Source organism: Podarcis tiliguerta (assembly GCF_965153285.1).
Source record: "Podarcis tiliguerta genome assembly, chromosome: Z".
Lineage (NCBI taxonomy): Eukaryota > Metazoa > Chordata > Lepidosauria > Squamata > Lacertidae > Podarcis > Podarcis tiliguerta.
The window spans coordinates 17,039,044-17,053,502 of NC_139553.1; the positions used below are offsets into that span (position 1 = coordinate 17,039,044).

Consider the following 14,459-nt stretch of genomic DNA (forward strand, 5'->3'; position numbering starts at 1 on the left):
ATATCGTAAGTTGCTTTGAGTTGCCGTGGCAAAAAAGCAAATCCACACCGAGATCCCTACCGTGCAGCCTGCAGCTTTCACCAGTTTGTGAGTGGAGAAAGGGAAGGCTTCATTGCTGAGGTCCGTCTCCAGGACTTCCTGCAAGACAGCGCGGCTGTGAGGAAGGAGAGGAACCCTGGTGAGGAGAATATGGCGACCAACTTCCAGGAATGACACACACACACACACACACACCCTTCCAACACTCCCCACAATCCCTGCCATGAGGGCCAGCCCATGATATGTTGCTGCCTGAGGCAAAGGGCAAGCTGACACCTCCTCACATTCCATACCCCAAACGCAAAGCAACTACCAAGGGCCTTCAAATTTCTTCCACTTTGGCCAATAATCCATCTCACTGTCTGCTGGGAAGGTGCCTTCCATGTACTCTTTTTGGTGCCTGCTGAAAACATTCTTGCTTAGACAAGCCTACCCAGATGTTCAGAATGTGGACATGTGTTTTAATATATTTTTTAGTTTGTTGCTGATTTTCATTTTTTAATGTTGTTTTAAATGGTTTTACTAATAATTTGATTGTTTCGGTCTCTTTTTAAACTTTTTTGGGGGGATGGTATCTCTTTTACAGTCAGGTGCTGTGCAAATGTCATTAAATAAAATGAGTAAGCAAATGTTAAAATGACATGGGCCAAACTCCAGCAAAATCCATAGAATGTTGCATACATACATCAGTCATGTATAAGAAGGAAAACTGAGCGGAGGCAACATCAAATAACTGGATCATTGAATGCCTTGCCAAGGCTTCAGTTCTCTATGACGTAGCCTATCCATAAGTAAGCATGAGAAGCTGGAGGTCTGACACTGACATCACTTCTATTTGCATAGCTGATACAGGGGGCCATCCCTTGCCAGTATGATTATGTTTAGTTTGGCCTCTGACACTTCTGCTTTATGTTAGATGTTAGGAAACAGCCAGAGCCCATTAGAGCATAAGAGCCCACTGGATCAAGCTGATGTCCCATCTAGTCTGTTCCCACACTGACCAAAGAGATGGTCCAATGAGAAACTAGCAAGCAAGACCTGAACACAACAACATCCCCTCCTGCAGTTTCCAGGAACTGGTAGGCAGAAGAATCACTGCTCTGACCATGGAGGTGGAGCATAGCCATTGTGGCTAGTAGCCATTGATGGCCCTCTCCTCTTCCATGAATTTGTCCAATCCTCTTTTTAAAGTCATCTAGGTTGGTGGCCATCTCTTACTCCTGTGGAAGTGAGCTCCATAGTTCAACAACATGATGTGAAGAAGGACTTTCTTTCTCCCAAACTTCCCCTTGCCATCCCATCAGACATTAGGCTTTAAGGTCTTCCCAATAGAGGGCAATCTCCAAGCTGTCAGCAGTAAAGAGCATAGCTAACTAGCCCCAACTCATTCCTGTTTTAAATGGAATTCTCCAACACCGCTTCTCAGAATGTGGCTTCAGAGCATGGGAAGGGATTCTTAGAATCATAGAATCGTAGAGTTGGAAGGGACCCCAAGGTAGGAATGTACCCCAAGGCAGGAATCTCAACTAAAGCATCCATGACAGATGGCCATCCAACCTCTGCTTGAAACCTCCAAGATAGAGTCCACCACCTCTTGTGGGAGAACTTTCCACTGTTGAACAGCAATTACTGTCAGAACGTTCTTCCTGATGTTTAGCTGATGTTTCTTGTAACTTGAAGCCATTGGTTCAGGTCCTCCCCTCCAGAGCAGGAGCAAACAAGCTTGCTCAGTTTTCCATGTGACAGCCCTTGAAATATTTGAAGGTGGCTATCATAACTCCTCTCAGTTTCCTCTTTTGCAGGCTAAACATACCCAGCTCCCTCAACTGTTCCTCATAAAGCATGGTTTCCAGATTTTCCTGCTAACATTGAAAATCTTAGTTCCTCCATAATCTGTGGTAATGAGTGCTCACTTTCTTTAAACATGCCAGGAAAGCTTTTGAGGATCTTCCCGTCCCACCCTGAATAAGCTGAGACAGAAAAGTGACAGGAGCCAGAGATTATCTTTAGTGGACCAGGATATTTTGGGGCCCATGAGCATAGGGTCCCTTGTCACATCACAGACGCCAGCGCACCAAGGCTGACAAGCAATTGCTGTCCCCTGAGGATCTGCTCTGGGCTGAGGAAACAGGATGCCATTAACTCAGCCATGGGCAGCATTATGAAAATGAAGGGTGTGAATGCAAGGATAATGAGTGGAAATCCTCTTAGACTCCAGTTGCAAAGCTTTGCCTGCCCTCAGAAATGTGCCATCAAAGAGACAGCTGGCAAGAAAGGGCCCTCAGAAAGCTGATCAGGAGGAAAAGGAAAGCTCCAGAGAGACATGATACGTGCTCTTGGCTGATTTTGGGAGAGTGTCAGCCTTGCAGGGAGAAGGTCCCAAGGTTCGATCCCCAGTGGAATCTCCAGGTAGGGGTGTGACAGGCCTATGTCTGGAATCCTGGAGGGCTGCTGCCAGTCAGCATATATAATACTGAGCTGGATAGACCATTGGTCTGACTTGAGATAAGGCAGCTTCCAAGAGTTCTCTTGAAAGAGGGATCAGTTGTTAAACCACTCTCAGCACCCTAAAAAAACCACAGTTCCCAGGTGGTAGGAGAGCCAGTATGGTGTAGTGGTTAAGAGCGATAGACTCGTAATCTGGGGAATCAGGTTCACTTCCCTGCTCCTCCGCATGCAGCTGCTGGGTGACCTTGGGCTAGTCACACTTCTCTGAAGTCTCTCAGCCCCACTCACATCACAGAGTGTTTGTTATGGGGGAGGAAGGGAAAGGAGAATGTTAGCCACTTTGTGACTCCTTCAGGTAGTGATAAAACGGGATATCAAATTCAAACTCTTCTTCTTCTTCTTTGTGAGAAGTCATGCTTGCTTAAAGTGGTACAATACTGCTTTGAACATATAGTGCAGGCAGAATCTCAGGATGTAAAATTAAGCAGCTGACAAGATAATCAATATGCTACTGTGGAATACTGAGGACCAAAGGAAGGCATGTGGGTGGGTGAGTGTGGGTGGGTGTGGGTGTAAATACATGTGCAAGAGAAGGGAGCAAAGGAAAGGGGGAGGCCACCACCCCACTTTTCCTAAATAGCATTTGTGAAGCCACCATAATTCTGTAGATATAAGAGCATAAAATATGCCCTGCTGGATCAGACCAAAGGCCCATCTATTCTAGCATCCTGTTTTCTCAACGCCTAACCAGATGTCCATTATGGGAAACCCTTGCAAGCAGGATCTGAGCACAACAGAAACTCTCCCCACTTGGAAATCCCAGTGAAGGAAGAACATAAGAAGAGCCTGGCTGCTGGATCCAGCCAAAGGATGCCCATCTCATCCCGTCTTCTCAATAGGAAGTCCACAAGCAGGAGCTGATATGGGTACTTTCCATCTAAGACAATCCCCAAACTAGAAATTTACAAAGCCCTCTTGATCAATTTCTCAAACTCATTGAAATCCGTTTAACTGCTGCCAAAAAAATTATCAGTGGGTATTTCACCTGGGCAGGCACATTAAAATTGAGGATGAGGGGGTGTTGGCTCTTGAGATTTTTTTTAGAGCCTCCAAATCCAGAGCCCCATGGAACAGAGGAAACAGTCTTATGCCTAATTTACAGGTAGGTGTCGGTCTGCTGTAGTTGAAACAAAATTAAAAAATTCCTTCCAGTAGCACCTTAGAGTCCAACTAAGATAGTTATTGATATGAGCATTCGTGTGCATGCATACTTCTTCAGATACCAATTTATAACATTAAAAATGCATTATAAAGATGTGACACCAGATGGTGCTGTAGAGCAGAATCCAAAGTCAATGGCAGATTGCCTTAGGAGCGTTTTCTCCCCTGTAGCATTTTTTCCCCATAGTGTTTTTTTATATCTGTATAGATCCAGCCCTAGTCAGGCTACTGAGTTACATCTAGCTCAATATCATCTATTCAGTATTGACTGACAACAGGTTCTCCAGGGATTCAGAGAGAAGTCTCTCCCAGACCCACCTGGAGATGCCACTGGGGAATGAACCACCAAGTGTATACAATAAATATCCTAATTTATTCAGTCATGGGTTACAAACAACAACCAGTCTACCTCCGGGTCCATTTCCCACCTGTGACTCTCACCTGTATGGTCCCTGGATGCTGATCATTCCAAGCTGTTCTGACTGGTCAATCAACTGGCACTGGAACTTCTTGTCCTGCAGGACTGTCATGATATGGGACCAGTTGTGCTGTGCTACTGCTCCCCCAATTGCAAGGTAGTAGCCATCCCCTAGGAAGAAGGACAGGTAATATTAAATAGGCATCTTGCTGCTTATCTACTACAGAGTCTGGTTCAAGGTCCTTGTATTAATTAACAAAGCCCTGAACAGGTTAGGTCCAAGGAACCTCAGGGATCCCGAGTCCTTCTATTCCAGCTCCATCACTGAAATCATCTGCAAGAGTGCCATTTGTCGTACCTCTGAGTTGGCGAAGCTTGTTTGACAAGAACAAGAAAATGAACCTTGAACTGTCATTCCTGTGAAATGCTCTGCCAGTAAAGATTGAGCAGGTGCCTTCTGTGCCAACATTTAAATGCCTGTTGAAAACTTTACTATTCCACCAGAGCCATGCAAGCAATTAAGAGTGCATCCTTCCACAACAGTCAACTGATGCTTGCTTTTAACTGTTTATGGTTTTATTTTATGGTTTTATTGCTGTAAACCACTTTCATTATTTTTTAAATGATATACAAATACTTTTATAAATAAATGCGTTCAGCAGCATCTGGATTCCTATTTGTGGGGCGAGGTCTCCATCTGTCAGAAAGAGAATATGGACTTACCTGAATCCAGAGAGGAGTTTCCACCTTGGCTGTGAGTCCTGGAAGACCTTCTACCCTGCCTTGCAGGCTTTTTCTCCACCTAGCCTGAGAAGGTGGGTCTCCAAATAACTCCAGCTACAAAAGCTGAGACTCCTGAATAGATTTTTTGGGTTGGAGCAGTGTTTAGGGTTGGGGGGTGGGCAGGGGGCTGTTCTTATTTATATATATATATATATATTGTAACTTTATATTTAGATCTCACTATGGTTTAGGTGGAAATTGTTCAACCAGGTGTACTTTTAGATGTGTTTTACTGCTTACGACTATTTTGTGTCACATTCATTGCTCCACCCACTCTTGCCTCTCATCCCACCCACCACAGGTATGTGGCCCCAGAAGTATGGAGGGTGGGCATGTTGTCATCTTGGATGCTTTCTCAGTGGGTTTCCTGAAAGCAGCCATCTCTCTGGCACTGGGACCAGGATGCTGAATTTGCCATGCCTCAAGAGCAGGCAGCTGGTGCCCAGTGGAGCTGGTGGGGTGGAATGCAGGGAGCCCAGCAGGGAGCCTTAACCAATGGCAAGGAAAGCCAGCTTAATTCTAGAAGACACTGATGAATCTAGTCCAGCATCCTATTGTCTCCATGGCCAACCAGGTGGCCTTAAAGTAGGACCCAAGCACAAGAGCACTCTCCCCTACCCACTGGTATTCAGAAGCATTGCTGCCTCCAACAATGGAAGCAGAACCTAAGAGCCAAAGGTCAACCAAAAGCCTATCTTGCCCAGCATCCTGTTTTTACAGTGGCCAACCAGATGTGTCATTGCAAAGCCCATAAGCAGGATTCCCAGCAATTCAGAGGCATACTGCCTCAGACAGCATAGGGAGGACATAGACATAGTGGCTAGTGTCCATCAATAGCCCTCCATGTAAGTTGGTGGCCATCATTGTCTCCTGCAGGAGGGAGTTCCGCTGTTTAACTATGCACTACATAACAAAGTCATTTTTTATTTGTCCTGAACCTTCCAACATTCAGCTTCATTGGATGTCCACAATTTCTGGTGTTCTGATAGAGAGAAACATTTATCTACCTGATTTCTCAATGCCATGCGTTATTTTATTTCCTCCAGGTAGCATTTTCTTTTCTTTTTTGTCCCTATCCTTCTACCAGGGCAACACAGGAGGATGTGCACACACCAGACAGGTAAAGCACATTTTCCCCAAAAGAATAATGGGAACTGTAGTTTAAGCGTGCTGTGAGTTATAGCTCGGTTGAGTAAACTACTGTTGCCATGTGGGGAGGACTGGGGCTCTCAATGTTCTGTAAATGTATGACGTGTGTGCAGTCTGAGACTAAGAGGGAGAAAGAAGATGAACACCAGGTCCACCTCAAGACGGAGGCCAGGGAGGTGGGAGTGGCTGAGAGCAGCCTGAGCCCTGTTAGCCCCAGTGAGTCAGCCTCCACCAGGCTTCATCTAGCTGAGCTCCTTTTTACATCTGGACTCTCCTTCCTTGAACGTTTTGCAGCAGCAATTGGATGGCCATCTGTCAGGGATTCTTTAGCTGTGATTCCTGCATTGCAGCAGGGGGTTGGTCTAGATGACTCTTTGAGCCCCTTCCAACTCTCCAATTCTGTGATGTAAGGTCAAGTAACGCACACTCCCTCCAGCTACCCATTTTAGCTTTCCAGTAATTGTGCAAATCCACTCACCGGCTGATTTATTTTTAATTTGTCCTTAATTATTCCAAATAAGGGCTGTAGGAGCGGTCACGGGTGCACCTACCCGCCAGCCCAGAGACAGTAGATGCAGCAAGGGTTGACAGAAACTCAATAAGCACCTTTCAGTTTGCAAAAAGGCCTCAAAGGAGGAGTGTTTAATTAGGTTATGCTGGCTGCTGGATGGAGACTGGGGGGGGGGGGGAGACATGGCCAGCCTGGTGTCTAGTCATAGGTAATGAAATCACCATTCACACCAGCCACCTGCCATCCAAAAAAAATTAAGGAGGCTGTCATGTCAAGGTCCAGGACAGAAAAAGACGTGACTTGCATTCTCATTCCTGCTGTGCTGAGAATGACTTCATTTGGGTCTGGTGTGAGGGAGAGTAAGGGAGGAGGGTGACTCCATCAAGCCCCCTCCTGTGAGGATTTCCAAGTGTCATCAAAACTCAACTGTGGGGCTGGAGCTGCCCGCTCCCTCCTGGCCTAGCTGTTGGCACCAGTTCTATGCTCCTGGATCTGATTTTGTGGATGTGGGGAGGGTAGTGTCCTTCAGTGGGTGGAAGACTGCTCTTTATCAATGGCAAGACAGCCAGAACCACCACTGACATCAGCTGCAACTTTTAAGAATGGTAACCTTAAAAAGCTGGCCTGGTACTTGCTTTCCCCTCTTCCCTCCTGCTCATTTTTCCTCATGTGCCATGTCTCTTTATAGTTTGTGAGCCCAAGAGATCAGGGAACCATCTTAAAACTGATTTCTAAAAGTCTTCCTGAAAACCCATTTTTGGTAAGACGGCTCTTGCACTAAGCACTAGAATTCTCACCCACAAGAAGCAGTGATGGCAATCAACTTGGATGGCTTTGGAAAAAAAGAGGACTAGACTAATTCATGGAGGAAAGGGCTTTCAATGGCTGCTAGCCATGAAGACTGTGTTTCCCCTCAGCTGTCAGAAGAGAGATTCAACAGACAGGCTCTTATGTCCCCTGGATTGCTGGGACCTGCCCACCTCCAGACCCCACCAAATGTTTCAAGAGCTGCCCACCCAGCTCCAGTCCACACCAAGACTTCTGAAATATACTCAGAGTCGTGCTCTTTATTCAGCTCGTAGTAGCGATGAATGAAACTTTCCCCAAAACGTCTAGCTATATATACATTATTTACACAATGGGGCCCCCGTGATTGGCTAATTCCAGGCTGCTCCTGTAGGCCAATCAGGTTGTAGATTCACTTTCTACAGGAGCCTGATTGGCTGCTCCTGCAGGCCAATCAGGTTGCTAATTCACTTCATCCAGGAGCCTGATTGGTTGCTTCTGCAGGCCAATCAGGTCACTGATTCACTTCCACCTGGAGCTGGATTGGGTGGCTCCTGCGGACCAATCAGACAGCTGCATTCTGGATCCTATTGTTCTAGGATTCAGCTCAGTGCATAACAACTTCCAATCTAACTGCAGCTCTACTCAAACAGAGTGCTAAGAAAAACCAGCATCTAATTGGTTTAAAATGATCAAGGATCAGTGTTGTTGCCATTGCAGTTTTACCTTCAAAGGCGGGTGCCAGTGCAGAGTCCTGTGTGCCAGGGTCTATTGCACTAACGGTCAGATCGCTTTCGACTCCCCCACGCATATTCAGCATGCAGGTATAAACTGTTGCTCCTGAAACAGAAGCCCCAGATCTTTTTTTATCCCCAGATCATTCCATAAAAGCAGCATTTGGAAGCAGGAAAGTATGCATATGCAAAGTCATTTAAAACTCAGAAGTAATCCAGAGAGAGAAACCCTGATAACACTTTACTGGGAAAAGCAAATGAAAACAGGGTATTAATGTGAGAAGAAAGGAATGGAGAGGTTGGCCTTGTACACAGCATATATTTAGACATTCAATCAAACGCACAGAAGGGGAAAAACTCCCTCAGAACTACAAAGCCAGTCAGAGCATGTGCTAACTCAGTAATGTCATGCCACCCTTCCTGGTTGCTAAGCAACACTTCCACTTGTACCCCTCTTGGCTAGCTAACTAACAAAATTAACCCTAAGGCTACAAAGTGGAAGATCCTTGCCTTTGCTCTTCCATTAGGGGAGAGGGGGTGTAGGGGAAACAATTCCGTTAGGATTTATCTGAATTGTTCAATAACTAAACAGTTTCCTTTTAGCTGAGGTAACAATTAGATGAAACAAGACAGAAATGGATTTGAAAGATGAGAAAGGAAATTCCAACCAAACATTAGGAAATGCTTTGTGACAGTAACAGCTGTTCAATAATAGAATGAACTCCCTCAGAAGGTGGTGGACTCACCTTCATTGGAGGTGTTTAAAGAGAAGCTGTTGGGGATTCTTTAACTGTGATTTATGTGATGCAGGGAGTTGCGCTAGATGCACAACAGTACAACTCTATGATTCTGGGACTTTAAAAATGGGGTGAAAGGCAGATGCAATATGAGGAAAAAATGAGTATGCATCTCCCTTAAAAGCACACACACACACACATTTCTTTCCTGGTGGCCTTGATTTCCAATAGGACTGTGTGCCGAATTCAGTCAAAGCCTGAATCCCAAACTGAATAGATTGTGATCTCCTGTAGTTAGTTGCTAAGAGGCATACTTCCTCTGAGAGAGGAAGCCATCCCAGCCACTGCAATTGCCACTGGTAGGCTTGTGCTCCCACAAATTCGTATAATCCCCTCTTAAAGCCATCACAAGCAGAGCCAAATCAACACAGGCTGCAGCTCTCAAAGAGATGCCTGCGTCCTTTGGGGTATTGAAAGCAACCTCCCCTGCTTGATTGGCAGAAGCCTTGGCTGAACGTTATCATTAACTGGGAGGGGATTATGTGCCTGATGCAAGAGAAGGCATTGATGACATTGGCAGCGCCAGCAGAACACCGCTGGAAATAAGCGGGTGGGATGGTGGGGACGGGTGGGGGGGGGGCAGGTACCTGGAGGCTTGGAAACGTCAGCCGTAAACAGCCAGTCAGCTGCCCTCTTGGCCTCTGGGCCGACGAGGTAGAATTTCCCAAAGTAAGACATGTCGAACACCGCCAGGGCATTTCGGCAGGTTAAGCATTCGTTCCTGATCTAAAACCGGGGAGGGAAAGAAAACAGAGCCATGGGGTGATGGGGGCACATGGCAGGCAGGCTTGGTCACGTTGAAAGGGAGAATCAAGGGGCATGTAAGAAGTCGCTCAAGGTGACAAGAGAAGGAAAGAAAAGGGACCTGTGATTCATGCTTTTTATATCTTAAAAAGAAAAACAACAGATATTCCTTGGATTATTATTTTTTCTTCAAAAGCTACACCCACCACCACAATGGCTCTTTTCCAGTACTTGGCATCCCGTAACTCATTTCTGTGTGCAGTGACATCTCATCAGACTACCTATTAAACATCTTTCTTCCCAAAGAACTCAGACCTGAATCACTTTTGATTTTATGTTTCAACAGCTAAAGGTTCCCTTCCACCCCCCCCCCCCCAAGATGCTGTGCTGGAAGCTGTTATACAAAGAGCCAGCTGTGAAACCCCCTCCCATAAAGGATGCTGCTGTAGCAACGAAGTTTTAAAAAGCCTCAATAGAGGATTTTAAAAAGCTCCAGTTGGCTCCAATGGAGGCTTTTTAAAAGCCTGATTGTGGTGCAGTCCTGAGGGATGCCAGCAAGCCTGAGTTCGTCTGCCAGGATATCCCAGGTTCAAATCACTGCATCTCCAGGTGGAGATGGGAATGCCCCTTACCTAAAGACTCCCCCCTCCCATTAGAAGCCCCTCTTGGCAACAGGACCACTGCATCCTCCTACAAAGGCATTCTACTCACAACATTGTGGTGAGGTGGGAAATCAAATGTGTATTCATCCGACAGCAAGCGGTTGTATTCATAGTCTTCATGTGGGGTTTGGTCATAAGCGCCATAATAATCATATTCCAAAACCTGCAATAATAAATAACAACAACAACAACAACAACAATAACAACAACAACAACAATTTATTTGTACCCCGCCCAGCTGGCTGGGTTTCCCCAGCCACTCTGGGCGGCTTCCAACAGAGATTAAAAATACATTTAAACATCAGTCATCAAAAACTTCCCTAAACAGGGCTGCCTTCAGAAGCCAAAATTAGCCAAACCCATCTCTCTGGGAATTCTGCCCCTGGTGGGTTGGATGCCAAGGATTGGGGTTTTCCAATCCTTGGAAACCTCAAAAGGGCCAAGATTGGGGAAAAACACACACCCATACATTTAAAGTCAGAGGGAGGTCTAGGACAAGACTGGGGTGAGGAGGATATTATGCAGATCATCCTTCTCACATTAATGGGGAGACAGGCTGGTGCAAATCTGCAAGCTCCTGGGGCGAAGAGCAGCACAGGAAAGCAGGCAAAAGAGACTTTAGGGTACCTCATAATGGTAGTGCTAGAGGAACAAAGGTCACATGTGGAGACATGATGTTCCACGATGCTCCTCCTTGGTATTACATCCCTAAATTTTGTACTTACTGGTGCCTCACCCTTTGGATGGAACCAGCCTGGCCTCTCCCAGCCATGTCTCTCTTGAAATACACAACCTTGTTGCAGAAGTTCCTGCGAGGGTCACAAAAATTTGAGTGCAGAGGGAGGAGATGGAGGGAAGAAGAGTGTTAAAAAAAAAACTGAACCCCAACACTCCATTGACCTAGGAGCCATGAAATTAGCCTGTGATCACTCTCATGCTATTGCCTCCTCTTTGCTGTTCCTGGAGCTAATGTTGTTCTAGGCTGAATGCCCCCATAGCGTTAGGGTCTACCTGGGGCCTCTCGCCACAAATATTTTCCCCATGCAAAGCCTGCTTGAGGCTTTGATCCCTGCCAAACTGACAACACCCGCTTCCCTCGCAGTTGTTGGATGGCTTTTCTCCTCCCCCCCCCCCCGAACATCACACAAGCTCAGCTAAGTTGTGTGCAGCAGCTTCACTGCTACCACCCTTGTAATGCAACATAGAGGATTCTTCTCTAAAAACAACTTGTGCCACATCCCTTCTGGCCATGAGGGTATACAATGGTGGGTGGCTTGCTCAAATAAAGTATCAGCTTTGGACCATCCATGAGGTTTCTAGATCAAACCCTAGAGTCGTGCAAACACAATCCATTTCAGGACATGCCTGTTTCAGAAGTCTTCCAGCAAAAGCTACCCACATCCCTGGATGCCTCTGTGCCTAACGCCCCCATGTCCGCCCAGAATTTCTTCCATGAGCTTTGGGTCTGACCTCATGGAGGGGGTCCTTCCTCATATTGCGCCCAGCCAGAGGTTCGTCATATGGGAAGACGACAGAGTAGTTTTTTGCATATGATTCATGGCTCCTTTCCCGGATCCAGCGGTTGTTGTTTGTAAGGGAGTGGTGAAACCTCCTATAGAGAGGTGAACATTTCAGAGACAGACAGAGGCAGACCCAAGTGTTATCTTCAGATGAGGACCAAATGGTGAAATGAAGAGATGAGTGTGCTGTCACCACCTTCATTTCCCCCCAATACCAATTATATTCAGTGGATTGGTTTCCAATCTGGACATGGGATGAATAAGCAAACACCAGCAATTTCTGCTCCCAGAAACCCTACTGCGAATGCTCCCAGCACATTTTTAAATGCTAAATTTAGGGGGTTTCAAACTGGGGTTTTTTCATGGGAAATGGAGACAGAGGGGGCAAATATAGCACACCCATCTTGTCTCTGTCTAACCTGTTTACTTCTCCATTTGGCTAATACCTGAAGAAGATTATTAGTGGTGTGTACATTCAAAATGGAGGGATTATTTTTTGTTGTTGCTTTTATGGCCCACCTTCTTTGCTCCAAGGAGCTCAAGGTAGCATGCATAGTTCTCTCCCCCCCCCCCCATTTTATCCTCACAACAACCCTGTGAAGTAGGTTAGGCTGACATTGAGTGACTTGGCCCATGGTCATGCCCAATGATCTTCATGGCTGAGTGGGGATTTGAATCTTGGTCTTTCCCAAATCATAGTCTGGCACTCTGAATGCTACATCATGTTGCAGCATCCATGACAAATTAGAGGCATGAGTTGGCGGTCTTCCTGATTTCTTTCAGAACCCAGAAAGATCTCCATCCACAATGGTGTTGGACTTCCAGGAAGGCAGATGGAGGTGGTGGTGGTGGTGCGGAGGGGATTGGTTTTAGTGTTCTGGTTGAAAGGTTCCAAGCATAAGGGGCAACACAGAAGAGAGGCAAATCTAGATATCAGCAAACCATTAGTTGTACAATCAGGGCCATCCCTACCATTAGGCAGGATGAGGGAAAGTGCCTCTGGTGGCAAATGGAGGCAGCCAATAAGATTCAGCTAGTAATAATAGCATAGGAAGCTGCCTTACATGGAGTCAGACCACTGGGTGCATCTAGTTCAATACTGTCTAGGCTGACTGACAGTGACTCTCCAGAGTTTCAGGCATGGAGTTTCCCCCCAGACCAACTCAGAAATGCCATTGGTTAGGGATTGAAGCTGGGGCCTTCTGCATGCAGAGCAGGCTCACTAATCACTGAGCTACAGCCCTTCCCCAGCCTTGCCTTGCATCTGGGTCCCCAAGGAGTGCTATCCAGTCTTTTGCCTCAGACACCAATACATACTTTTAATTTATAACCCCTGCAGAATTTGCAGGGTTCTGCAGATTAACAAGGCCATAAATTCAGGAACAGGATTCTGAGCTTCCCTTGAGGAGGCTAATGATGACAGGCATGCTTATCCTGACACCACTTTTGGTGCTAAGATTCTCTTCCATTGCAGAATCCAAGAGTACATTGCAACAAAGGAGGCTGTTGGCAGGTTTTGACACAGAGGTGCTTCTGTGTCTGCTGTTTGAGAACATGCCATTTCCTCTGCTTCGGAACAGCACACCATTAAAATAAATTATGTTTTGAGTTACGCTGACACCACTCTCTTCCTCTGGAGGTAGGAGGGTACGAGGCACTTGCTTGCTTGAAGGCAGAGACAGACATTACAGGCTGCAGCATCATGGTAGAGTCAGGTCTTCCAGTTTCCAGCTCTTGAACTCACTGTCTGCCTGGCTACCAGCTTCACTTATATACATTGTTCCAATGCTGGCCTCTGTACCACGTAGTCATAGTTCAGTGGAAGAGCAGCTGCTTTGCATGCAGAAGGTCCCAGGTTCAATCCTTGATAGCATCTCCAGGTAGGGCTAAGAAAGACTTCTTGTCCAGAACCCTGAAGAGTGTCTTCAAGTCAGTGCAGACAACAATGAGATGCAGGGACAATAAGAGCTTAAGAAGACCCTGTTGAATGAGGCCAGCCTCTAACCCAGCCTCTTGTTCTCACAGTGGCCAACCAGATGCCCATTGTGGAAAACTAGCAAGCAGGACCCAAGCCCAAGAGCTCTCTCCCCTCCTGTGGTTTCCAGCAACTGGGATTCAGAACCAATGTGAGGCAGAGCATAGCCATCATGGCTAGCAGCCATCAGTAGTACTCCCCTCCAACTGTCTGACTCAGTATAAAGCAGCTTTCATTAAGACCACAAGCTTAGCACGAGTCAGCAGTGTGATGCATCAGCAAAAGAAGCTAATGTAATTCTAGGCTGCATCAGCAGAAGTATAGCGTCCAGGTCAAGGGGCACGTTACTTAGTTTCATTCTATTCTAATAGTTCCACTCTATTCTGCCTTGGTCAGGCCACACCTGGAGTCCTGTGTCCAGTTCTGGGCACCACAATTTAAGAAGGATGTTGACAAGCTGGAACCAAGATGATAAAGGGTGTGGAAACCAAGCCTTATGAGGAACAGTTGAGGGAATTGGCTATGTTATCATGGAGAAGAAGAGAGTGAGTAGAGATATAGATCCAGGTAGATAGCTATGTTGGTCTGATGTAGTCGAAATAAATTTTAAAATTTTCCAGTAGCACCTTAGAGACCAACTAGATTTGTTCTGGGTATAAGCTTTCTTATGCA

General features: G+C 46.2%; 1 protein-coding gene across 1 annotated transcript in view; it reads right to left on the reverse strand.

Annotated features, from left to right (window-relative positions):
- Positions 1–14,459, reverse strand: part of SARDH (sarcosine dehydrogenase) — a 46,738-nt gene that overhangs the window by 9,816 nt on the left and 22,463 nt on the right. Inside the window, exons 12-18 of the mRNA XM_083423526.1 lie at positions 11,763–11,904; positions 11,018–11,101; positions 10,342–10,455; positions 9,474–9,612; positions 8,082–8,195; positions 4,150–4,297; positions 61–154 (exon numbers count right to left, since the gene is read on the reverse strand). Coding sequence (XP_083279652.1) covers positions 61–154; positions 4,150–4,297; positions 8,082–8,195; positions 9,474–9,612; positions 10,342–10,455; positions 11,018–11,101; positions 11,763–11,904 — 835 coding nt within the window. The remainder of the gene's footprint in view (positions 1–60; positions 155–4,149; positions 4,298–8,081; positions 8,196–9,473; positions 9,613–10,341; positions 10,456–11,017; positions 11,102–11,762; positions 11,905–14,459) is intronic.